The sequence below is a fragment of the Taudactylus pleione genome, unplaced genomic scaffold, assembly GCF_031769625.1.
Source record: "Taudactylus pleione unplaced genomic scaffold, aTauple2 ptg000007l, whole genome shotgun sequence".
Lineage (NCBI taxonomy): Eukaryota > Metazoa > Chordata > Amphibia > Anura > Myobatrachidae > Taudactylus > Taudactylus pleione.
Genome location: NW_028284410.1, coordinates 1,511,969 through 1,539,870, shown reverse-complemented (window position 1 = coordinate 1,539,870; position 27,902 = coordinate 1,511,969). Strand labels below are relative to the sequence as shown.

The following is a 27,902-nucleotide window of genomic DNA, read 5'->3' as shown; positions in this document are numbered from 1 at the left end:
ACAAGTCTACATGCAAAATCCCTAATATAAACATAGCACAGCTAATTTAAGGCAAATTTTAGTTGTGGTACTACTCAGCATAAATTTAGACTTAAAGTAATGGTAGAAATAGGCCCTCATCTTGTGAATGGCCAATACTAATCTGGCTATATCTTTATTAATATATAAATTCAAACATTCTAAATAGACAGACTAGAACTAGATTTCTCTAGAGGATATGCATGAGATTTATAGCCTTAAATACACTCTTATGGTGCATACACACGGTCAGATTTTGTGTCAGATATGAACGATAACTATTGTAAAAATCATTGAATCGTTCATATCTGACATGTGGGGAATGCATCGAGGAATGATGCGCGTTCCCGCATGTCAGATAACGATCTCTGAAATCTGATGTGTTTGCAGTCAGATTTTAACGATTTCATTAATTTTAATACTGTCAGAAATCGTTCAATCATTCATCGTGGATGAAATCGTTCATCTGACAAATCTGACCGTGTGTATGCATCATTAGACGTGCAGCACAGATACAAGGTATTCCAAAAGACAGCTAAGGTTCATTTTATTTATTTATTACCAGTTATTTACAGTATATAGCACACACATATTCCACAGCGCTTTACAGAGAATATTTGGCCATTCACATCCGTCCCTGCCCCAGTGGAGCTTACACTCTATATTTCCTACCACATGCTCTCACAGACACACATACACACTAGGGGTAATTTTGTTAGGAGCCAATTAACCTACGAGTATATTTGTATATTTTTAGAGTGTGGGAGGAAACCAGAGTACCCGGGGGAAACCCACGGAAGCACAGGGAGAATATACGAAGTGCACACAGTTAGGGGCATAGTGGGTATCGAACCCACGACCTCAGTACTGTGAGGCAGTAATGCTAACCATCTGTATATGTGACCAACATAAATACTTAGGCACTTAAGTGATAAGAAATAGTATAATGATATTCTGAGAATTTCGACTTCTATAAAAACTACCATGGAGTCATCCAGCTTTTTTTTTTTCCTCTCTAAAGCCATTTATATTCAAAATCATCATCATCTTCTCTCATCAATGGATCTAGTTATTTTCTAAATACTACTAAAGGTGCACACACACAATGATTTTTTTGTACGGTTATCGTTAAACGATATCGTTTAACGATAATCGTTTGTAAAAATCGTTCACTTTCTGAGTCAAACGATGAACGATTTTCGTTCATGCGCGTTCACGTTTGTAGTTCAGTCAGACTTGTCAACTCAACGATTTTCAGTAAGGGAATATGCAAAAATCGTTCATTACATTTAAATGAACATAGTAAATGAACAACTTTAGTAAACGATTTTAGTTCATTTTTTCAAGGTAGAAAATCATTTACTAAAATCGTTCATTAACTAAATCGTTGTGTGTGTATGCACCTTAACCTACTGTTTCTCAAAAACATACAATGTTGAATAACAATTAATTAAAGTTAGGTGCTTTCCTCATTTTTGCTACTTTCATTCGTACACAAGTAGGAAGAAACCTTCTGCATTAGATTTTTATTTTTTTTAAATCAATGATAAAATATTGAATTTGTTTTTTCACACTCAAAAACAAAACGGTAAAAATGTTCATCCCTTGGCTTTTACAAAATACAGGCTAAATTCTGTTAAATTTTACCAATTCTTGCAAATCCGCCATTTTGTCTGCTCTCTCTTCCCGCAATCCCACATCAGACTCCCATGGAATGTTACTAAATGTATCATCCTTTAGATTGTTGCTTCATCTGCCGACTGTAACATGATATGCTCCACAACCCTAAAATCCATAATCAGTGTCGCCATGCAAAAGAATGCCTACAAGGTTCTCACCAGATGGTACATGGTCCCAGACAACCTACACAAGATGTACCCTAGCGTATTTGCTCTCTGCTGGAGACAGTGTGGGCAACCAGGCACCTTCATTCACACCTAGTGGTCATGCCCCAAAATCACCCCATTATTGTCTATGGTAGTGTCCCTCATAACTGCCACCACAGGACACACTATACTCCTTGAGCACACTTCTTACTCTGCTTTCTACCCCACACTTTCCACAACAAATGTCAAATTGATACTTCACGTTGCGTGCGCAGTGAGATACCAGGCTGCATGCTACTGGAAAAACCTGATCCCCCTACTAAACAAGAGGTTTGTGTCCCAAATGAAATGTATTACTGGATTTCTTAACAATGTCATTACCAAGTACCATACAGTTTATACACCATGGTTCACTCAATTTGCCACACCATTACCGGGAAACCACTGATTGATTATACACCTCTGTCAGTCCATTCCCGCTATGCCCTGGCTTGCTCCTCAATCATACAGCCATGCAATCTGCAATTACTAGTATAATAGGTGGTACTGAATTGCTCTATTATACAATGACATATTTCAAGCAAATGAAGTTGTCAAATACTTGCCCTGCTAGAGCTGTAAATGTCAATTGTAAATGCTGTTATTATGAAGGGAAAACAACTAGTAATAACAACTCAAAGTGGTAGGCCACGCAAGCTCACAGAAAGGAACCACTGAGCGCTGAAAGGCGAGAAACATAAAAATGGTCTGTCCATCATTGTAACACCTACTACAGAGTTCCAAACTGCCTCTGGAAGCAGAATACAATGTCAGTACAAAAACAGTTGGTCAGGAATTGGGTTTCCATGACCGAGCGGCCGAGTACAAGGCCCCATGCACAAAGTAAGTTCAATCAAAAAATTGTTTCCAGATTTTGATGTGATAGAACATGACTGGCCAGCACAGAGCCGACTTCAACACCATCCAACGCAATCGGGATGAATTGGAATAATGACTGCAAGCCAGTCCTCATTTCCCAACATCAGTGTCGATTTCCACTAATGCTATAGTGTAGAGGTTCCCGAACGCGGTCCTCAAGGCGCCCCAACAGTTCAGGTTTTAGAGATATCTATGGTTGAGCACAAGTGGTTAAATCAAATCGACTGAGGTAGCAATTAAGTCACCTGTGGTCAAGCATGGCTATCCTTAAAACCTGGACTGTTAGGGTGCCTTGAAGACAGTTTAAGAACCTCTGCTGTAATGGCTGAATAAATGTCCCACACCCATGTTCCAAAATCTACTGGCGAGTCTTCCCAAAAGAATAGAGGTTGTTACAGCAACAAAGGAGGCACAAACTCTGAATTAATGCCTATGGAACAAAATGTTCAATAAGCACATATTGGTGTAATGTTCAGGTGCCCACAAGTGTCTGCCCATATACTGTACATACTATTTCTTGAAGGAGCTTAGAAAAGCATTAAGAATGTCATGGGTGAGCGCAGAGTAGCAATATCTTTGTTTACACTATTTGTACATCCCCCTCTTGCACCAGTTTTCATTTATTTATTGTTTTACAACCATTTGATACATCACTTCTATTTATTATTATTTTTTTATTTTATTACTAAACCCTTATTGTCTCATACCACCCTTTCCTGTCCAACTCGTGTCAGGCGATACCCTTAGGGGGCAATTCAATTGTTTAAAGGCGGGTATCCACTACCCGACAGTGAAAAGACTGAACGATAACGATATAGTTATCGTTCAGTCGTTCACTACACTGCAGGGTGCCCACGCTGAACAATGTCGTTCAGTGCAGGCACAATCAATCATCTGCAAACATGCTGAACCTGACGATATCGTCAGGTTGACCAGGATGTTTGAACGATGATAGATGTCTAAAAGACCAAATTTTCAAATGATGTTCAAACGATGATCGAACGATTTTATCGTTAATCTTAATCGTCTAGTGGATACCGCCCTTTAGACACAGATTCTGAAACACCTGTGGATCTTTTAAAATGTTTCAGTGAGTAATGAATACACCTGTGCACCTGCTAGGTGACCTGGAAAAAGTGACCTGTTTGGGGTCATGAGGACAGAGTTTGAGAACCACTGGTTTAAGAGAATTAGCTCTAGTCTAAAGTGGCTGGGAGCTAATTTAATTGTTTGTGCAACCAGCCCGGCGCTGGTCACTACAGCCGCAATTTCACGCTGTAACGCACAGGATTAGCTGCATTAAGCGACTTCTCCTGTGCTAAGTGCCGAGCGATCTGAAGTTAAGGAGTGCCTGGTGCTCGCAACTACTCCCCACAGCCCTACTCTACTCAGATTTTTGCTTACACCTCAGGAGGGTGCAAGCAAAAATCCACCAAGAGCAAAGCGTCACAGCGGGTAACCCAAAACAATTGCATAGCTCCCCAGCCCTTTAGACAGGCGTTACAACAATTGAATATGCCCTTGTCCTTCTATTTTTCATGAATTTCGCACCAAAACAGACCGGGTTTGGCTGTTTTACATGGCTAAAGGCGATCTATTTGGGTGTGACATGCGGGAAAAAACAAACAATTGAATATCATCCCAACTGTTTAGATGGGGGATAAGGAGCAACAACATAATTGAGTCACTCTCTTAGGGGCATATTCGTTATGTGTAAAAGAACTGGTTAGCGTGGCCGACTAAAACCAAGACATTCGCACATTTATTATTATTATTATCCTTTATTTACATGGCGCCACAAGGGTTCCGCAGCGCCTTACATGGTACATAAACAGTTGAGCAGAACAAGAAAACAGTGTCATACAGTTTAAGACACTACAAGACAAGTACATGGTATATAAACACTGCTGCAACAGAAGCAGGATGGCAAAAGTCACGGGTTAGGTGCTTTTGAGTATAGAGCAGATAGTATAAGTAAAGAAAGGATAAGCACAAGAGGAAAGAGGGCCCTGCTCGTGAGAGCTTACATTCTAAAGGGGATGGGCAGACAGACAGGGGTGACACGGATGGGGTAGACAGTGAGCATGGGACAGAGGGTTAGGCTGACAGATGGCTGGATTCCTATTTTACAGTATGTGAGGAAGTCATTTGAATTAAGATTTACGCCACTGACATTCTACTTTAAGAGGCAGTTTTTGTAGGTGTCTGGAGAGCCATGGCTGTTATATCAGTGTAGTGACAGTATATGTAGGTGTCTGTGGAAAGCCATGGCTGTAATATCAGTTTACGTGAAGTCTGACAGGTAGCTGAAGCCACTTCATGAAGGGCTATTTAGAGAGTTTGGTTAACGTATAAACCAGCAGTCTCAGGTAAATGTAGAAATTGGTGAAAGTAGTTACTGTAAAGAGATGTTCAGATGTAAAATAATAAGTTGTGATCAAGTGTGAATTCTATAAGGCACATTTATTGATTTGGAGGGTGATGGGAGACATGTGAGGTTTGCAGGATATTTATTCCATAGTATATCCGCTGTCCGTGTGTGGGGCCTGGATTTGGTGATATGTCACCAGATAATAAAAGCAGAAGGATGGAAAAGTAGATATAGTTGTAGGTGTGTAAAAGTTTTTTATAGTGACACAATGAAGCTGTAATTGTCAATTTTTGATGAAAAGAAAGCTCATTAGTTTTTAGAGGAGGTGAGTGACTCAATAGGGCGGCAGTGTGCCCAGAGAGGTGAGATGCAGGGAGAGTTAGGGATGTTAACTCTGTCTGCTTGACTAAAGGTTTACCGTGGTAGTCGCACCCAAAAGGAGCAACAATTGAATTGCTCCGTCGTACGCCCATTAATTATCGCAGAGCAGAAAACAAATGAATTGCCTCCCCCTGACTTTGACATGAGTTGGTCAGCTTCACATATATATTACAACTACACCATGTAGTAGCTAGAATAGCATTAAATGTCTTTTTTCTTCAATCAAATCAGACATTAATAAAATAAGACTTCTTTGACAGACAGACATATTAATATTGGCTAAGCACTCCACCCATATGTCCACAGGTGTCTTTTTTTTAACCAGAGCAACATGACTCCTACCAATATAACTTGTATTTCAAAGGCACAAATATAGTAATTACCGCATTATTGTAGGTTCTCCTCTTAAAAAGGTCAATCACCTTGCCATGGTAGATTGGCATCCACAATTTGATCAAAATCATGTTTGGTCCAAAAGTCAGTTTATAAAATCTATATATATATTTTTGGTTTTGGTGTCAATATCACAAAAAACTCATACACATACACACACACACGTGGAAGCAAATGAAGGCATAAACATGAGTCCATACAAACATGATCAAGAGGTTTAGTTGGTTAGACCAAAACACAGAATGGGGAAGAAATGTTATTGAACAGAGGGCCTGATTCAGACCCGCTCGCGAGCGCTGAGTGAGCGTAAGTGGGTCGATGTTGGCCCAGTGCGCATGCGTACGACGGAGGCGGCTCTGTCGTGCGCATGCGCGAGACCCGGATAGCGATGGGCAAACCATCGCTCCGGGTCTCGCTACAAAGGGGGTGTGCGGTCGTTGAGTGACAGTACGCCCCCTTTGGTGGGCGGGCCGGGGTGTGGCTGCCCAGACGAAGGCGTTCCCATGGGAACGCCTACCGTCTAGGGCCGGCCCCACTGACATCACAAGTGATGTCAGTGGGAGTGCTTTTGGCTCTGTCAGAGCCAAAAGCACTCTTGGGCTTGCGGCAACGATACCCTACCGCAAGGGTCTCGTCGCAAGCCCGATGGTCTTGACCATCGCGACCATCTTCCTGGCCGCTCGCTATAGCTGTGAGTGGTCACCCACAGCTATGCAAGCGACCAGGAGGCCGCTCTAAAAAAAAAAAAAAAAGAGAAGGACGGCCCCGATTCAGAGCGAGCGCTCTGTCAGAGCGTCCGGCTCTGAATCAGGGCTAGAGTTTGACCTTAGGATGATTTTTGGTGTCAAACTGCAGCAGACAAATCCACAGCAACTGCATAATGCGGTCATGTCAACATGAATCGAAATCTGTAAGAAATGTTTCCAGCACCTTGTTGAATCCATGCCAGCATTCCAGACTGTTTTGGGGAAAAGAACAGGTCCCTCCCAGTACTAGAATGGTGTACCTAATAAAGTGGCTACTAGATGGGACAATGAGAATTAGAGAGGAAAGAGGATCGAGAAAAGAGAAGGATAAAAAAAAAAAAAAAGAAAAAAAAAATACCATTTATTATCACTTTATGAAGTAATGATAGTGGAGAGCTAATGACATCTACTTCCAGATTGTTGGAAGTGACATATCACAGGAGAGGCATGGAGATACTTGGAAACTTTGGGGTTCTTTCTTTTTCTAGGTCCATCTCAGGTTCACAGGTTTTATGGGCAAAAATATGCTGACCAAGCTAAAACTCTGAATTCAGAGACAATGGGGGTGATTCAATTGTTTTAGATGCCCCCCCTGCTGGGCATCTATACGAACAAAGCTGCAGGGGTACGCATTTCTTCTCGCAGCCTCCTGAGGTGCGAGAGGAAATGCGTTTGACACCCTAATAGTGGTCTGTCCGCCCAAACGGCACTTTTTTTTTTTAGACAGGTTTAGCCTTTGTGCACAGCTAAACCAGGTGCTTGAATTGCTCTGTCGGGCGCCTATTTGTATAGATTCCCAGCAGGGGGTGACTACAACAATTGAATCGCAGACCTTAGGTTTATAAATGGCATGTGTTTTTACTCCAACCCTTCCTTACTCACCTGCAAAAAGCTAGTCAAAGCAGTACTACCTCAACAAGCACTTTTGTTTGCACTTATCTTTTATGGTACAAATATTTCACATACACATTACAATAACCACACACTGCAAAGAGAAGTGTTGACAGAGTAGTGTCAACTGCCCCAATATGCTCCTGATTTCAGATTACGGTTCTACAGGTACTAAAACACACCGCACAACGCAGACAGATGATTGCTATAAGTCTGATTCGAGTCATCCTCTATCTACCATATCTGGCTACAAAGAAACCAGAAGTGATCTGGCTGCTCAACTAAAGTGATGATTGGCCAGATAGTTACCCAATCAAATGACCTCAGTGAATAATGAATCGTGCTGCTCGATTTTCAGGTGTCATGGCTAGATTAACTAGTTTGCAGTCACTTGAACCAATTAACAGTCTCACATATCTATTTTAAGCATTAGCAATAATAACCTACCTCATATACTACTTAAATAATTGTGTTTAGATCCATGCTTGAGTCCAGATGGTTAAGTCAAATTGACTGAGGTACTAATTAAGTCATCTGTGATTTTATTTCCTCTACAACATCCATATTCAGAAAATGTAGAAGTGTGCTGGGCTACAACAAACATGCAGTCCGTGCATCAGATTGTTCACAGTAGGAACAAGTTAGACTCAACTGCACTAGAAACATCAAAATATTGTATATGAAACAAGTCTAAGCAAAGCCAAACAATCATATTATTTAATATACTGTACACATCACGCTGGATTGAAACGCCCCCATTAAGTCTTAAGGGGAGATGCATCAAAACTTCTAAAGAGGACAGATGAAGTTGCCCATAGCAACTGTTCACCTAGCTTCTGACTGGTTGCTACGAACATCTTCTCCACTTGTATCAAAACTTCTAAAGAGGACATCACCTTCTTAGGCAGAAATGTCTTAAGCTGGGTACACGCCATAAGATGTATCGTAAGATATATATACGCGGATCGAAATGATATATATCGTACACAAGGTATAGTATGTACACCCAATCTGTCGTTCCCGGCTGTCGTTCACTGAACCATCCTATCTGCTGTGCTGCACGTGAGAAGGGACGACATCACTGTAGACGCTGTGTAGTTACATGTAAAGATACATTGCTTCGTCATACGCCAGATTGTGCAGTGTGTATGACACACGCAATTTATTGTTACATCACCCACCACATTGCTGGTTTCCACCGTCGTAAGGTGTGTATCCAGCTTTAGACTAAAGGATTCATGCAAAACTGCTGCACGTTTGGATTTAAATTAAAAAAAAAAAAAAAAAAAAAAGATCCTTAGAAAAATATTGACAGTTCAAACACTTATCTTTTACAAATCTATGTCATCCCTGTGTTTTAGCCCCTCACCTCCGCTTTCCCACCTTTTTTTGTTTTCTCATTATCCCCATCTTTCCTCTTGATATAGATAGATATATATATAGCAATACACGGGCAGCAATCCATGTGCACGATGTGAAAGGCTTGAAGGTTATGTACAAATCCGTGGAGTGCTGCCAGTGTATTGGATTGTTACTAATCAGCCTGCTATTTATGGCTTTAGCAGACCGGTTGTTGTTTTTTCTAAATGGAGTGCCGGTCCCAATGTCTGTATTTATTTTAAAATTATATATGTGTATATATAAAAAATCCAAAAGAAAAAGGGCACTCACCGGACTTCATACAGTAATAGTATTCTTTTTATTTCAACATGGTCCTTGGTGGTAAGCTGTGCTGTTGTCTTTTGTTGGGTCTTGATAAAGGTCCTGGTGGACCGAAACGTCGATACAGTATGATCTTGAGTTGAAATAAAAAAAGAATACTACTTTTGTATGAAGCCCAGTGAGTGCCCTCTTTCTTTTGGATCTTTCTACATTTTGGGCTGTATGCCTTTAATGGGAGCACCTCATTATGAGAACGTCTGGTCCTGTGTGCAGTTCAATTGGGAAGTGAAAAATATATATATATATATATATATATATATATATATGTAACTCCACACTATCTCTGGTCGCCCTTGTGGATGTTACTTTTACAGTGAGTATCCAAACTTTAGAGGGACCAAGAATGACTTAAGATACTTGTAGTATGCAAAAGAAGTTTCAGCATACAGTAGTTTAATATTATTTCATTCTGTTGTCCTTAGCTACTTTTATGTACAGCCATGGCCAAAAGTTTTGAGAATGACATAAGTATAGGTTTTCACAAAGTTTGCTGCTTCAGTGTTTTTAGACCTTTCTGCAGATGTTACTATGGTATACTGAAGTAAAATTACAAGCATTTCATAAGTGTCAAAGGCTTTGATTGACAATTACATTAAGTTTATGCAAAGAGTCAATATTTGCGGTGTTGACCCTTCTTTTTCAAGACCTCTGCAATTCGCCCTGGCATGCTGTCAATCAACTTCTGGGCCACGGGATGTAGCCCGGATACCGGCGGCCGCTAAACCCGGCCGCCAAAATCCCGACACTAAAAGCCCGACATGGGACTAAAGATAGGCGGGGCTTATCTTTAGGAACCCCGGGGGGACTTAGGGCTAGGCATCCCCCCGGGAGGTTTAAGGATAGGCTAGCAGAAGGAGGGGTTAGGGTTAGGCACCAATGGGGGGAGGTTAGGGTTAGGCACTAAGGGGGGGAGGTTAGATTTAGGCACCACTAAGGGAGGGTTAGGTTGAGGCACCCCCCGGGAGGGTTACGTTTAGGCACCAATGAGGGGGAGGTTAGGGTTAAGCAGCACCACTAAAGGAGGGTTAGGGTAGGAAGAGGGGAGGGTTAGGGTACTTACCACCCCCATCAGGATTTTGAACCGTCGGTCTTCCGCTGTCGGTATTTGATTCCAGCGGCTATTTAGCCGCCGGCATTACATACAGATTCCCTGGGCCACATACTGACTGATGGCCGTCCATTCTTGCCTAATCAATGCTTGGAGTTTTTCGGAATTTGTTGGTTTTGGTTTGTCCACCCGCCTCTTGAGGATTGACCACAAGCTCTCAATGGGATTAAGGTCTGGGGAGTTTCCTGGCCACGGAGCCAAAATTTCAATGTTTTGTTCCCCGAGCCACTTAGTTATCACTTTTGGCTTATGGCAAGGTGCTCAATCATGCTGGAAAAGGTACTGTTCGTCACCAAACCGTTCTTGAATGGTTGGGAGAAGTTGCTCTTGGAGGATGTTTTGGTACCATTCTTTATTCATGGCTGTGTTCTTAGGCAAAATTGTGAGTGATCCCACTCCCTTGGCTAAGAAGCAACCCCACACTTGTATGGTCTCAATATGCTTTACTGAGGCATGACGGAGGACTGATGGTAGCACACGCCTTTCCTTCTCCGGACAAGCATTTTTCCAGATGCCCCAAACAATCTGAAAAGGGATTCATCAGAGAAAATAACTTTACCTTAGTCCTCAGAAGTCCAATCCCTGTACCTTTTGCAGAATAGCAGTGTGTCCCTGATGTTTTTCCTGGAGAGAACTGGCTTCTTTGCTGCCCTTCTTGACACTAGGCCATCCTCCAAAAGTCTTTGCCTCACTGTGCGTGAAGATGCACTCACACCTGTCTGCTGCCATTCCTGAGCAAGCTCTGCACTGGTGGTGCCCCGATCCCGCAGCTGAATCAACTTTAGGAGACGGTCCTGGCGCTTGCTGGACACTCTTGGGCGCCCTGAAGCCTTATTCACAACTATTGAACCTCTCTCCTTGAAGTTCTTGATGATCCGATAAATGGTTGATTTAGGTGCAATCTTACCAGCAGCAATATCCTTGCCTGTGAAGCCCTTTTTCTGCAAAGCAATGATGACTGCACGTGTTTCCTTGCAGGTAACCATGGTTAACAGAGGAAGAACAATGATTTCAAGTTCCACCCTCCTTTTAAAGCTTCCAGTCTATTATTCTAACTCAGGGCCTGATTCAGAGCCGGACACTATTTGCGCTCGCTCGTTCAGAAAAAGGGGTGGCTATTCAAATGAACCGTTCACTCTTTGCGGTCTGTTGCCGCCTCTATGTCTGAACGAGCGAACAAAACATGCAGTCGTTTTTTTGATAAAAACGCCTCCTGGCCGCTCACATCCTACGTCATGTCCGCTATTTATTAGATTAATCGAGTACATCGACCAGGGTATGAACTGCTCGCTATTCTTGTGGTTGGTTTTTGCTACCACAATTTTGCGAGCAGTTCTGGCTATAAAATAACCCAGTGACGTGGTCAGTGACGCTGCTGTATTAATTATGCACACCCATAAAACGCCCGTTTTGACCTTTAAGCGCGCCTGCGTTCGGATCTCCACTCCCCGTTTTCAAGCACCTTCCCCTGTTACCACCCACATACGCCTCATTCTGTCACTCAAAATAGCAGGCATTCGCTATCTAGCTAACAAACGATTTTCGGCCGCACTGACTGGTTCGCGCATGCGTATTACAATCCGTACGCATGCGCAGTTGGACAAACATCGCTCGGAGCGAACGAGCGGCCGCTTACGAGCGGCTCCGAATCAGGCCCCCAATCAGCATGACAGAGTGATCCCCAGCCTTGTCCTCGTCAACACTCTCACCTGTGTTAACAAGTGAATCACGGACATGTCGTCAGCTGGTCCTTTTGTGGCAGGGCTGAAATGCAGTGGAAATGTTTTTGGGATTAAGTTCATTGTTCATTGCCACGGCAAAGAGGTACTTTGCAATTAATTGCAATTCCTCTGATCACTCTTCATGACATTCTGGAGTATATGCAAATTGCCATCATAAAAACTGAAGCAGCAGACTGAAAACCAATACTTGTGTCATTCTCAAAACTTTTGGCCATGGCTGTAGTTATATTTGTAGTATAGTTTAATGTAGTAATACACTGTGCAATAATAAAACTTCAATTAAAGAGGAAAAATTACTTCCATAAATAAAATGCAACAGAGACAGTAATGCCGCGTACACACTAGATGATAAAAGTGAACGATAACGTTAAATGATATCGTTCATATCGTCTAGTGTGTATGGTCCGAACAACCAATGATGTACGCTCCCGCAGGATGATAACGATGTCTGCTGTCGTCCGAACATGCAGGTCAATCTGACGATATCATCAGGAAATGCCTGTTTGGTGATCTGGCAGGATGACGCCACTGAACGATATCGTTTAGTGTGTATGCACATCATTTGGCCGGCAGTATAAGGACAAACACTGACGATATCACTCATGGAGCATATCGTTTAGTGTGTATGAGCCTAAAGTTACAGAAAATTATTACCTCATCCATTTCATTGTGTGTTCATGTATTTTAATAAAGATACATTCAACGTATAACTATTTGTAAAGTGTTGTGGAATAAGCATGTTATACAGTATTCTGTAAATACAGGATTACACTTAACATTTTCTGTAAACTAGAATTCTACAAATGTAACCATCAATACAGCAAAGATCGCTTCCCTAAATCAGACATGTTCACAGTATACTACAAGCCTAACTCTGCTTCTCTTATACAGTAATAGAGGCATTTGGCATGAACCCAACAACTTTGGAAAGAGACTGTTCTGTAACAACACAGTTCGCCTGATGGAAGGCAAGATATGCCAGGCTCTAACCACCTAATTAACTCCTGAAGTTCAGGGCGACAGGTCAGTGGTAAGGTATGAGTTTATGTTTTAGCACAACTCAGGAATCACACTAAAGCCCCCCATACACGGTGCAATTCAAAGTTGGTAAGATGTGTTGTACAATTGCCATTGAAATTCTTCCCTTGAAATTTTTCATAAGATGTGGTCAAATGATGTACGATTGATCGTTACGACCATAGGATAAGATGCATAGCAGTGTATAACATTGTAATCAAAAGATCGTAGATCTCTCTGCAAAACCATCTGATCTGTGATCCAACTAGAGGACGGCGAGGACACGCAACGGAGTTGCAGAACATACAAAAAACACCTATTTTCATAAGATTGGTCTGTACAACCTGTTGAAACTGTCCATATTTGGTAACAAATCTTACAGTGTATGGGCACCTTAATACCACACCACTTTCACACAGAATAAATACAAAAACCTGGCATTTGATGCCAGTCCCAGTCTGTACTCCCCTTCACATTTAAAAAGTAAACTGCCAGGTCAAGCATTTGGACCCGGTAATCAACATGGGAAAAATTTATTCTGTACGATAGTGTCAACCAGGGTCGCAATTCCCGAGACTAAAGCTGGCCACACATCTAAAGATTATCTGTCCAACCAGCCAACTAGTTGATTGGTTGGAATGAAAACCTGGTAAGGAATGAATGTAAATGACAATCAGCAATTTGATCCCAAATGCCGGAAAATGGACCAAAACTGTTGTTTGAACAAATAGTTTAGATCAAACATTTAACAAACTTGTCTGAATGACCGTTTTCATCTGTTTTCTGGCATTTAGAAGCAAATTGCTGATCATCAGTTACTCCCATACGTTACCAGATTTTCATTCCAACCAATCAACAAGTTGGCTGGTTGGATGTAAGTTGTTCTAGTGTGTGGCCAGCTTAAGAACCTGGTAAAATCCAGGGTTGAAGTCCCAGGAATTACGACCCGGCCTGATCCGCTAATTACCGGGTCCAAATGCTTGACCAGGCAATTTGCTTTTCTGTGTGAAAGGGGTATAAGCTTGGAATTCCTTGCTCTTAATTTATCACAGAGACTGTCTGCTGTTAGTGAAGCCGTTTTTTTTGTGCTTTAAAATAACTAGCATTTCTTTGTTAAATTACTTATGTGACATTAGGACTGCAAATTTAAGAAAATATTATTGGTCTGTACCTAGATATAATATAATGTTATGACAACTGATGAATACACCTGTAATTCAAGGTTATGACGACTGATGAATACATCTGTAATTAAAGATGTATACATGTAACCAGAACTTGCAAAACAAATTTTACAAACTAAAAGGAAACCAGATTCCTATTTATTTATTTTAAATGACAGCTATCATTTGCAGGATTCATACAAATGTTTAGAATAGAATGCCATAAAGGTTTACACATTGCCGCAAACGCTGGCAGATAGCTCGGTTACATACATAGGTTGCAATTTAACTTTCCTAAGAGCTTCAGAAAGAGCAGGGCGCTGGACGCGAAAGCTCCAGGAAGTGCAGGGCGCAAGAGCTCCAAGAAAGGCAGGCGCTGGACTTGAGAGCTCCAAGGAAGGCAGGCGCTGGGTGTAAATCAGTATTTTTTAGAAACACACATGGTCACAGAGATTTTCTTCTCTGACCTGTGTATTCCTCTTTCACATACCTCCTGGCAGCCTCCAGAGGTAACACAACAAAGAGGAGAAACACAGCTTGCCCCCGATGGGGGACGTGCAGAGAAATTTACAGAGTCAATGTGCTCTATTTAAGAACAAGTAATAACCCTTTTAGCACTTGGTAAAGGGGTTATGCTATCCATGTCATATTTAGCAAAGAGTAGTAAGCTCAGCTTACCACTGTTAATTACTGCTTACGCTTATGCCATCTACAGATGATGTTAGTAGTACGGTCCCAACTGGCAATAGGGACCCGGGGAATACTTCTAGGCTTTACTGAGTCACCAGCAGGTTGCAGTACTAGGTGCACACAGACTTCCTGGCCTCGCAAGCTGCCAGGACCCAATCATGATGCAGTAAGCTTCAGCTACCGCAGCCTGGCCAAAGAGACAACAATTGCGGCCGGTGGTCGCAATTCTTCCGATGGTGATACCAGGCTGCGATCTCGGACGCAGATGCATTTTAAATGGACAGAATTGCACAGCCGCTTATGTGAGGCAGTGCAATTCCATCCATCTCTGAATCAGGCTCTATGTGCATGGGCATTAGTCAGCAACTCGGTGCCAATGTTATGCTACCGAAAAGTCAGCTGAGAACGCTGCAGAGGAGGGAGACACTTCTGGACCTCGGCAGGCAATAAGGTTCTATTAAATACCAGCGGCATATTCGTATCACTGTGCTACAAAACGAAGTATGCTGCCATAAATTACTATTGGTCTTAAATGTAAATCTACGTCCCAGCCCAGATCCACCCTCCAACCAGAGTCACAGGTCCCATTCAGGAGCTCCCACTGCAACTTCAAAACCAACATCGCATAACCTCCATGCCCATTTCGCGGTGCGGCTCTCCCTGCCTGGGATAGGTCAGTGTGCAGTGTCGGGGACAGGTCTCCCAGGTCAGAGCTCTCCATCATTTACAGGCAGTTGTGACAGCATCCCAGGACGGACGCCGGCAACTTCCCAAATAAGCAAAGTTTCTACAGCTGTAAAAAAAAAAAAAAAAAAGTGTGTCCCGGTATACGGCACGCAGGGACCAGCCACGTCCCCCGTCCCCATGCAACAATCACCCCCAATGGTAACATTTTTTAGGGGGACTCTCCGGGAGCATTAGTTGCAGTCTGTTACAGACTCTCTCCTCCCCACCACAGTGCGCTCCCTTACTGCCGCTAGCACAGCAACCCGGCCCATGGCTCACCTGGTGCAGAAGGTCCTACTTCCATCCCATGCACCCAGCTGCTCCCAGCCCCAGCGTACAAGGTGGTAGCCCGGTCCCCGGCTGCTCCGCTGCAGCTGCTGCCTGTGTGTTCCCTTCCCTAAGCCTCCAGCATGCCCGCGCCTGCGCACCTGCACTCCCCCAGTCTGGCCAATCACACAGCTCAGCTACCTATTTTGTTCGCAAACAACTTTATTTAAAAGCCGCATGTGCACACGCAGACAGGGTCAGCTCTCTTATATGGATTACGGCAGCTCCTACCGCCCCCTTTTCCCTCTGCTCCCTGGCTCCGCTCTGTGGTTCTTTCCAGTATCCTCTCCTCCGAGTCCTCCATTCCTCACTGCAGACTCTCGGTGGCTTTTTTATTAACTTCCCTGATGATCAGTTTACGGGCTTACTTCACTAACATTGTCCATACACCGACAGACCAGACTGTGCAGCCAGAGGTTATTTAGGAGGGAACAGGTTGCCTGGCATCAGTAGCTCTAGTCTAGGGGCACCACCACCCTGCTGAGGAATCATATTCTTTGTAGTGGGACCAGAAGTTATAGATATCATTTACTTTTATAGCACCAGTAAATTCCATTGCAGTTTACAATTGGGAAAAAGACAGTAATAAAATGATGCTGGGTTATTAAAAGACTGTTTACAAAAAAAACAAGAACAAAGGGGAAGGCAATGGGTGAATAATGGATGTTACAGAGATGGTATCACAAATGGGCGGAAAAGTGATGGGCGTTCATAGGCAGTGACTGGGAAGTGACTAGAAGATAAAAAGTCTGCCTCATGGGCGTGTTATGGGTGTGTCCAGAGCCGCATTTAGACCTCATGGGGCCCTAGGCAAGATACCGGTATGGGGCCCCCACCCTCAAACAAACCTGAGAATACATTACAGGTGTCGCTGGAGCATAATACACATTAAATTATATACACACATCATAGTTACATATGATGTTATATAATGCGTTTAACGTGCTTCAGGGTTCGCCAAATACGCGCTATAGCGCTTTTTTACGCGCTACAGCAACCTGCGGACCCAGTTTTAAAAACTGATCGGGTCCTGCAGGACGCGCTGGCGCTGTGTATGCTGCAGCCGTTTCACCTGCCAATCCCTGCATGTCTGGCATCTTCCTGGCCAATCCCTGCATGGTGGAGTTCTCTCCGGTCAAATCCCCACGCGGCGTCCCCTCCGGCCAATCCCTGCGCTGCATTCCCTCCTGCCAATCACCGCGTGGTGTGCTCTCCAGCCAATCACCACGCGGCGTGCACTCCAGCCAATCACCGGGCGGCGTGCCCTCCAGCCAATCACTGGGTGGCGTGCCCTCCAGCCAATCACCAGGCAGCGTGCCCTCCAGCCAATCACCGCGTAGCAGACACCACGCCATATCGCTGCACCCAGCCAGACATTGTGACTAAGAAGATACTGCCCGAGAGCAGCTACTTAAGGTACCATTCCTACATAGGGGCAGTAGGAGGGTGCATTCAGTGGACTGATAACTAAATCAATTGTATCCCATGTGCTGTCTATTCTTACCCCCTCCCTACCCTCAGTTCTGCACCAGCTGCAATGCTAACCCCTCCCTAATCCAAGTAATGCCCCCAGTATTACCTTCCCCTACCCCTCCTTTCCCCCTAGTACTGCCCTAGTTATCTACCCTAACCCCAGTATTGCCTGCCCCCTGACCTCTTCCTTGTCCCCAGTACTGCCCTAGCTGCTAACAACTCTTTCCCCCCTCTGCCCAAGCTGCTATCTACACCTGCTCCCTCTCTAGCCCCAGTGCTGTCCCAGCTGCTATCCTGACTCGACACTTCCCATAACCCCCTCTTTGCCCCCCCAGGTACTGTCCTAGCTGCTATCTACCCTTGCCCCCTCCCTACACCCAGCACTGCCTGTCCCTAACCTTCTCCTTGCCCCCCAGCACTGTCTCAACAACTGTGTGCATTTACCCCTCCCTGGCCCCAGCCCTGCCTGCCCTTACTCCCCTCTAGCTGCAGCTCTACCCCAACTTCTCCCTGCCTTTACCCCAACCCCCTCTACCCCAACTGCTACATACCCCCTAGCACTGTTCCAACTCCTGCCTGTCCTCAACCCCAATAATATGTGTTGGGACCCAGAAAAAGTGGTGTAGGACCCCAATTTTTTAAAGTGAGGGGTCCCTGGGACCCACAATTTTTTTCGCTCAGCGCGAACACTGCTCTAATCGGTACGCAGTCGGTAAGCCGGCGGACCTAATCCCGACAGCCGGCTTCCCGACTCCTTAATCCTGGCGAGGGTTAAATGACAGGCGTCTAAATCTAGACGCAAAAGAAGTGTGTCTGCGCTGGTGTACACCAACAATTTCAATCAAATGGTCAAAATTGATAAATGCAACAGTTTATTATAAAATACATATAAACTAGAACTGCAGTTCCTGTATTAATTAAGTATACAATCAGCACAATACACAGCGGTGAGTGCTTTATACCATAGGACACTCTCTGCTGGCTGTTTTTTCCCCTCTGGATATTGGGAAAGCCAAGTATAGACTCATTTTACATTTTCCTTAACAGGATCTTTCCATAGGAAGCAATATACCATTCATGCATTCATTATCATTTTTATAAATTGGTATGTTTTATTAGTGTATTATGCTGATTGTATACTTAATTAATACAGGAACTGCAGTTCTAGTTTATATGTATTTTATAATAAACTGTTGCATTTATCAATTTTGACCATTTGATTGAAATTTTTGGTGTACACCAGCGCAGACACACTTCTTTTGTATTTGCATTTTGTTGAGAGGAAGTCTGGCAGTCTCCTCTGTATGTCAGCTGCTGTGTAATCACCTAGATCCCTGATTGAATAAGCGCTCCACTGATTTTTCTTTTATCTGTCTAAATCTAGACGCCTGGCATTTTACCGACGCCGTGAGACCGGTCGAAGCGATGCCGAGCGCGGACAGCCGAGGGGGGGAGGGTTAGGTTTAGGGCTCCCGGGAGGACTCAGGGTTAGGCACCCCCCCGGGAAGTTAGGGTTAGGCTAGGGGGAGGGAGGGTTAGGCACCCCCCCGGGGGACTTAGGTTTAGGCGGCGGGAAGAGGGGGGGTTAGGTTTAGGCACTTAGAGGGGGGATTAGGGTTAGGCACTGGGGGGGAAGTTTAGGGCTAGGCACCCCTAAGGGAGGGTTAGGGGGTAGAATTAGGCTAGTGAATACTTACTTGGGGACGATCAGGATTTTCATCCTTGTCGGGCTGCCGCTGTCGGGATTTGAATCGCCGGCCAGGGGTCCAGCGGTAAATCATACCTATTCCCTCTAATCAATGACACTACTGTAATATATTAAGTTATCATAGTAGGTGTAATCAAGTACACAGTGGAAGCACTAATTTAGAAAACATGCAAATAAAGGCCCCCATACACCTATCGCCGGACTGCCGTATCCTGCAATGGGACCGGAAACACTCCATCGGTTATCAATGTTTTGTGATCCGTCGGAGGATAGGTGACATTATACATGATAAATTTCACCGATTTGCAAATCATGATCATATTTTGATCGCGATCGGCAAATCAGTGAAATACAACATATTGGATTCACCGATCCTGAGATGCCAGGTTGAAGGAACGCAGCAATCTGTTGGACAGACAGAGGGAGACAGGAGGAGAGGGGGACAAACAGGGACAGGAGGAAAAGAAGGAAGGGAGGAAAAGGGGAAGAACATGGTGAGACAGAAGCAAAGGAGGAAGAACTCAGTGAATAAATATATATATACAGTCAGGTCCATAAATATTGGGACATTGACAGAATTTTCATATTTTGGCCTCTATTCACCACCACAATGGCTTTGAAATGAAACAAACAAGATGTGCTTTAACTGCAGACTTTCAGATTTAATTTGAGGGTAATTACATCCAAATCAGGTGAACGGTGTAGGAATTACAACGGTTTCTATATGTGCCTCCCACTTTTTAAGGGGCCAAAAGTAATGGGACAAACTAAGCAATCCTAAATCTAACTTTCACTTTTTAATACTTTGTTGCAAATCCTTTGCAGGCAATTACAGCCTGAAGTCTGGAACGCATAGACATCACCAGACGCTGGGTTTCATCCCTGGTGATGCACTGCCAGGCCTCTATTGCAAATGTCTTCAGTTCCTGCTTGTTCTTAGGGCATTTTCCCTTCAGTTTTGTCTTCATCAAGTGAAATGCATGCTCAATCAGATTCAGGTCAGGGGATTGACTTGGCCATTGCATAACATTCCACTTTTTAGCCTTAAAAAACTCTTTGGTTGCTTTTGCAGTATGCTTCGGGTCATTGTCCATCTGCACTGTGAAGCACCGTCCAATGAGTTCTGAAGCATTTGACTGAATATGAGCATATAATATTGCCCGAAACACTTCAGAATTCATTCTGCTGCTTTTGTCTGCAGTCACATCACCAATAAATACAAGGGAACCAGTTCGATTGGCAGCCATACATGCCCACGCCATGACACTACCACCACCATGCTTCACTGATGAGGTGGTATATTTTGGATCATGAGCAGTTCCTTTCCTTCTCTTCTCTTCCCATCACTCTGGTACTTGATCTTTGTCTCATCTGTCCATAGGATGCTGTTTCAGAACTGTAATGGCTTTTTTAGATGTTGTTTGGCAAACTCTAATCTGGTCCTGTTTTTGTGGCTCACCAATGGTTTACATCTTGTGGTGAACCCTCTATATTCACTCTTGTGAAGTCTTCTCTTGATTGTTGACTTTGACACATATACATCTACCTCCTGGAGAGTGTTCTTGATTTGGCCAACTGTTGTGAAGGGGTTTTTCTTCACCAGGGAAATCATTTTTCTGTCATCCACCACAGTTGTTTTCCGTCGTCTTCCGGGTCTTTTGGTGTTGCTGAGCTCTCCGGTGTATTCTTTCTTTATAAGAATGTTCCAAACAGTTGATTTGGCCACACCTAATGTTTTTGCTATCTCTCTGATGGGTTTGTTTTGCTTTCTCAGCCTAATGATGGCTTGCTTCACTGATAGTGACAGCTCTTTGGATCTCATATTGAGAGTCGACAGCAACTGATTCCAAATGCAAATATCACACTTAGAATCAACTCCAGACCTTTTACCTGCTTAATTGATAATGAAATAACAAGGGAATAGCCGACACCTGTCCATGAAATAGCTTTTGAGTTGATAGTCCCATTACGTTTGGCCCCTTAAACAGTGGGAGGCACATATAGAAACCGTTGTAATTCCTACACCGTTCACATGATTTGGATGTAATTATCCTCATATTAAATCTGAAAGTCTGCAGCTAAAGCCCATCTTGTTTGTTTCATTTCAAAGCCATTGTGGTGGTGAATAGAGGCCAAAATATGAAACTTCTGTCAATGTCCCAATATTTATGCACCAGACTGTATATATATATATATATATATATATATATATATATACATATATAACAGGTAGGGAGAGCTATAAGGTTTTTCAGTTAAACTTATCTCAGGGGAATGGAAGTCTCCATGGTTCCCACAACCATGGGGAGGTAGAGTTGGAGGCTGCTTGCCACACTGCCTTGGGCAGGTGGTCAGAGCCGGAGGATGCTGCTTACCACACTTAGGGGTGGGAGGTGTTCAGGGCAGGATGGAGGAGGCCGTTTGCTAAACTGTGCGGTGGGGGGTTGGAGCCGGCGGATGCTGCTTGCTACACTGCGGGGGGGAAGGAGAGGGGTTGGAGATGGTCGGAGGCTCGGAGCCAGAGGAGGCTGCTCGCTACACTACCGGAGGTAGGTGGTCGGAGCCGGTGGAAGGGGGCTGTAATGGAGAGGGAGGATTGCAGGAGGGGGTGCTGGCTGCTTGCGAATTGGCAGGATGGAGCAGCGATGGCTAGATGCTTCTGAGAGGGGTAACTGGAGGGGGGCAGTGGAGAAGACCGGCTACACTGAGTCACAGTGGTGTGAATGCAGCAGCTCACACTGACTTTGCAGGTCCGGATTTCGAGGGGTAGGGGGCCCGGAATATGATGGGCCCTAGGCGGGCACCTAGGTTGCATAATGGTAAATCCGGCCCTGGGTGTGGCGCGGGCATGTCAGTGAAAGCAGCTGCATTCCTAATCATACAGCCGCAGCCACAGAGGCCATAGATCAGTGGTTCCCAAACTTTCTCAGTTCAAGCCACCCTTAGGGTCGCCATCATTTTTTCAAGGCACCCCTAAGCCAAAATAATTACCGAATAGTCCCGTTTTAAGTAGTTGGGCCAAAATAAAGTAAATATTTTAAAAAGAAATAGAAAAAAGTGAAAAACTGCTATTCTTACCCATTGCCCCCTCCATCTCTCTTCCATTACCCCATCAGTCTCTCTTCCATTGCCCCCTCCATATCTCCCATGGGAAGACAACCATAGGACTAGAACAAAGGAGGGTGCCTACACCGACCCACCTGGCATTAAGCAGAAAGGCCACACTGAAGGGGTAAAGAAATGGTTTGACAAGGGAATGTGAGGACACTAGGGCAGGATACAGGAAGGGCACCAGATGTCTCACCCCCAAGCTGTGGCGCTTCTGCCTCCTCCGATATCCAGACACAGCCCGGTATGCAAAGCACCGCACTGGGCTGTGCTCAGAGCATTTGTGATTCAGCTACTGGTCCACTGCTACTCTCTCCCTCCCCTCCGGTGCTGTCTCCGTCGAGCGCAATAGGGGAAATCCTCTGCTCCGGAGGCATTTCCCTTCCAGTGCCCTGTTTGTTTCCAGAGGTCCTCGCTGGGCAGGTGATGGTTGGAGCTGTCAAATACACTGCTGGGGATGTTCGGCGGTAGGTGGGCTTCTCCACAAGACAGGGTCCGGTCGGTGGCGGCAGGTCTCTGGGAGTCCCTCTCTTTGGCAGTCAGCTCCTTTTCCTGGGTCTTCTCCAGGGTCCTCATCTTGGGCAGGCAGCTTTCCAGTCCCCTGTCCAGCGGCCACGTCTTAGGCGGCAATGGGTCCTGACTCAGCAGAGTTGGGTCCTAAGGGGGGTCTTCCCTCTTCAGCAAGCACACATCTTTGTCTATCAGGCTCTGGGTAAGGACACTCAGGGTCCATCACAGTCTCCCTTCTTCACAGCGGGGTAACAGCAGCTTCTTGCTCCTCCAGGCGCCGGCTTCACCTTTTCGGGATCCGCTCATGCTCAGTGGAGCCAGCCGGGACTGAGACACAGAGCATCAGCTCTAGTCTGATGCGCTGTGTACTCAGGCAGGGAATGCCAGAAGGGGGAGTTATCACTCCCCCTCTCCGGTCGATGAGATGTTAATACATCTCATTGTTAGTGCTTCCTGCTTCGCCTTGGTAAAGAAGCAAAGCAGGAAGCGTTATAGCGGAACGTTAAGTGCCACTGTAATACATCTTCCCTAGGCTCTGTTGCTTAAACTGTCTTCCTGCAAATCAGTTATTGGCTTTGGGGAGATTAACAATAGGTGTGTGGTTTTCTCAGAGAATTGTGCTGTTAGAGCAAGCCTGCAAAGGTGCTGCTTACTCCCACATTCCAGTTTTTAAGTTCTAGGAATAGTTAATAATGGAGTTTGAAATTAAGACATAATAACCAGTGGTAACAAACTATGGGCTAAGTAGTAGATGGTGGCTGCGAAGCGCTACACCCTGTACAGTGGGTATAACAAATAGTATGATGATCTAGTTCCCTTAATGATATGAGGTCGAATGAATTACCAGTGCACTGTAATAAATCAAATTACTTTTACTGGATGAAATAAATTAAATAGTAAGGTGCTTAAATTACATATGAAGTGAACCTGTATAGGTATCACTTGACCGGTATTGTTCAACAAAAAGAATGTGCAGAAAATAAGATGGTAACTTAGATAACTGATGTAATAAACGCAGTGTTAAAACATATGACTGCGGCAGGTCATTCACAATAAACAGTGACCACGGCGGGTCATAACAATCCTAGCTGATATTATGGGTATGAGACCAGTCAGGCTATGTATGTATGGTATAACAATAGTATGTCCGGATAACTGAGCGGCGTCCCGCTATTTGGTGTTACAGGTGGCTGGTGCCCCGGGGACGTCTTCTAGGAGTACGGCTGCAGGGCTCTGGGTACTGGGGTGTTGGTCCTGGATGGGTGTTCCAAACTTCTGTATCGTCTGGGCGCTGGTGTAAAGGCTAGGTGACCCAGCCGCTCACCTGCGGTGCAGGAAGGGGAACTGCCGTCTGGGGAGGGGATATGTCGGCGTGAGTTGTGTGGAGACTCAATGCCGTGTATCCCCTCAGTAGGACACTTACCTGCCTTCGTATCTACCAGGCGGCCGATCCTCCTCCTAGCCGGCTAATCTTCTTTCTTCAGATTCTGTCTTCGATGTACAGTCCCGGCGGTGGTCGCGTGACCGCCAACTCACGGGATATTACATCTGTGTGATAGCTGGTAACAGTCTGCTCGAGAGCAGGCGTGTTGTATCTTCCTCCAATGCGTTTCGGCTTGCACCTTTGTCAAGGAGTTGCTCATTGGTTCTAGCTCCTGAACTTTTTTTTTTTAACAATAATTTTTATTGAATTTTCGATTTTGTTTTTGTAAACACATAAAAAATAAAAAGGGAGGATACAGAAAATAGAGAAAAGGGAAAAATATAACAAGGGGGGAAATACAGGCAATTGTTAATCCAAATATCACATATAACTAAAATTCAAAACAAAGTCAGTGGAAGATCTACACAGATAGCAAAAAACACTCCAGACCTCCCATTATATTAACCAAAATATAGAACACATCCAAACTTTGATATATCAATGTGTGGTTATGAAAGACATGAATCCGTCATTATAAATTCCTGCCAGCTGAACCACTTAATCATTGGTGAGTTAACAGAAGTAGAGTAAGAGCAATTTAAAGTTTCCATACGAAAACTATAATTTATTTTGGACTTTATTAAAGATAGGGGGGGAGGTTTATCCTGCTTCCAGAACTGGGCAATAGCTGCCTTGGTAGCAATTAATACGTGGCTAATAAAATATCTATGGTGGGTAGGAACATCATCCTGAAATAAATGTAAAAGAGCAGTAGAGGGGGTCAGAGATAGCCGCATACCCGTGACCTTCAGGATCAAATCTTCCACCTCCAACCAAAGGGGGCGTATAGTAGGGCAACTCCAGAAAATGTGGAATATCTCGCCTATTTGGCCACATGCACGCCAACACAAATTAGATTGAGCAGGCCAAATTTTGTGTAATCAGGGGTCAAATAAATGCGGTAGAGCAATTTCACATACATTTCAATATGCGAAATACATCTAGACATTTTAAATACAGAAAAGAAAAGGGTAGCCCATTCATGTGTCTAGACATATATTTAGGTGATATTCCCATTTAATAATGGCCGGTATCTTGTCCGGCTGTGAGTATAAGAGAGTACCAAAAAGATATACCTCCTTTGCGTGAGATTGAAGATATGCGTGAAAATACATGGGGAGGAATCATTTTCGACAAGCCTGCTAAATGCGGAAAGGACTGTATCCAATGTCTGACTTGGAGAAATTTGTAGAAATCTTTAGAGGGAATGGAAAAGCTAACCTGTAATTGGGCGAACCTGTAATTGGGCGAAGGAAAGAAGATTATTATTCAAGAAGAAGTCTCGGAGAGTACGGATACCATTGAGGTACCAGGAAAGCAGGTTTAAATTTGGGATTAAAAATGATAAACCATGGATAGAGAGGTGGAGAGAAGGTTGGTTAAATTGTAGAAGGAAAGACAGGCTATCCCACGCTTTGAGAGAAGCTATTGTTGCCCTGGACATAGATTTGAAAGAGACTCTAAAATTGGTTGGAATCCAGAGTAAATCACAAAGGGGGAATTTGCCTAACATATCACTCTCTAGCCTGACCCAGGGTTTAGGGTTAAGAACGTTCGACCAATCACTAAGCTGGTCGATCAAGCATGCCGTTTGATAGAGTGCTAGATTGGGGTATGCCAAGCCCCTAGATGATCTGGACATCATTAAATATTTCTTAGCGAGTCTGGCTCTCTTATTCCAGATATATTTGTTCAGCACCGCATAAAATCTATTTAACCATGAAGAAGGGAGGGCCCTAGGTATTGACCTAAATACGTACATGAGTTTGGGGAGAAGGGTCATCTTGACGGCCGCCATTCTGCCCATCCAGGAGACCTCATGGTTCATCCAATCTTTTGTGAAAGCAATAAATTGGTTTAAAAGGGGCCCATAATTATATTCAAGAAGCTTGTCTTCATTAGCCATCAAAGAAATACCCAAATAACGGAGAGACAGTGGTTGCCAATTATAATTATATTGGGATTTAAGGGAATACAGGAGCTGGGGTGGGACATTTAGTGCTAAAACTTCCGTTTTGGAGGTGTTTAATTTATAATATGAGGCCGCAGAATAATCATAAAGTAATTGTTGTAAAAGTGATAGAGAAGTTTCTGGGCGCGTAACAAACAAAAGGACGTCGTCCGCAAACAGGCAAATTTTATGTTGAGACCTATTTATAGAGGGACCATGAAGAAGAGGGTTGGTACGGATGTGTTCTGCTAAAGGTTCTATTGCTAAAACGAAAATTAAAGGGGACAGGGGGCAACCCTGTCTAGTGCCATTACTTATAGGGAACAAAGATGACAAAAAGCCGTTACAATACACTCGCGACCCCAGGTGAACTGTACAATGCAAGAATAGCGTCCAGAAACCGACCTGAAAAACCAAATTTGGATAGTACAGCCTTCATATAGCCCCAATGTAGTCTATCAAAGGCTTTTTTGGCATCTAATGAAAGCACCAGGAATGGCACCAGACAGGGTTGCCCCCTGTCCCCTATAATTTTCGTTTTAGCAATAGAACCTTTAGCAGAACACATCCGTACCAACCCTCTTCTTCATGGTCCCTCTATAAATAGGTCTCAACATAAAATTTGCCTGTTTGCGGACGACGTCCTTTTGTTTGTTACGCGCCCAGAAACTTCTCTCTCACTTTTACAACAATTACTTTATGATTATTCTGCGGCCTCATATTATAAATTAAACACCTCAAAAACAGAAGTTTTAGCACTAAATGTCCCACTCCAGCTCCTGTATTCCCTTAAATCCCAATATAATTATAATTGGCAACCACTGTCTCTCCGTTATTTGGGTATTTCTTTGACCGCTACTCGTGTAAAATGCTCTATAATAGTCAAAGCTCTTCGTGTATTGTCTGGAGCTTGACGACCCAAAACAACGCCCACCTGGTCCGGGTTGATTAAGTCTGGGAGCAGCAGATTTAATCTATTGGCAACTAATTTTGCATACAATTTAATGTCGGTATTTAGTAGGGCTATGGGTCTATAATTTTGCGGATAAGTGGGGTCCTTGCCTGGTTTGAGAATGGTAATGATACGGGCCTCAAGCATTTCAGGGGGAAATGAGCCGGAGTTGGTTCCCTCTTCGAAGACCTGCATCAGTGTTGGGATAAGATCTACGTGAAACCCCTTATAAAAGTTGTTAGAGAAGCCATCAGGACCAGGAGCTTTATCACATTTCAAGGACTTGACGGCATCCCTCACCTCCCCCTCCGTCCAGGGAGTATTTAGAAAGTCTAAAGAGTGATCAGCAAGTGAGGGCAGTGAAAGGTTCGAAAGGAAAGCTGAGATAGTTTCTGATGTAGGTTGAACTGTGTTTACCTCATCTTTCAAATTATAGAGACAAGAATAGTATTCTGCAAAAATATTAGAAATATCTAATGGATTGGTCAGTTTGGCTCCTGAGCAATTATACAAGGCCTGGACTGAAGCGCGAGCCACTTTTTCCCTCAGTTTTCGGGCTAGAAGGCGAGATGCCCTATTACCATCAATGTAAAATTTTTGGTTCAGCCTGTCAATAGTGGATTTAATCTTTTTCAAAGTATAGACTTCTAGTTCGTCTCTAACTTTTAAAATTTCTTG

The 27,902-nt window shown here is 44.0% G+C and overlaps 1 protein-coding gene across 1 annotated transcript in view; it reads right to left on the bottom strand.

Annotated features, from left to right (window-relative positions):
• LOC148542844 (protein argonaute-1) overlaps window positions 1-16,098 on the bottom strand; it is a 99,321-nt gene extending 83,223 nt beyond the window's left edge. The window contains exon 1 of the mRNA XM_088460617.1: window positions 15,992-16,098. Coding sequence (XP_088316743.1) covers window positions 15,992-16,016 — 25 coding nt within the window. The 5' untranslated portion in view covers window positions 16,017-16,098. The remainder of the gene's footprint in view (window positions 1-15,991) is intronic.
• Between the last annotated feature and the right edge of the window lie 11,804 nt (window positions 16,099-27,902).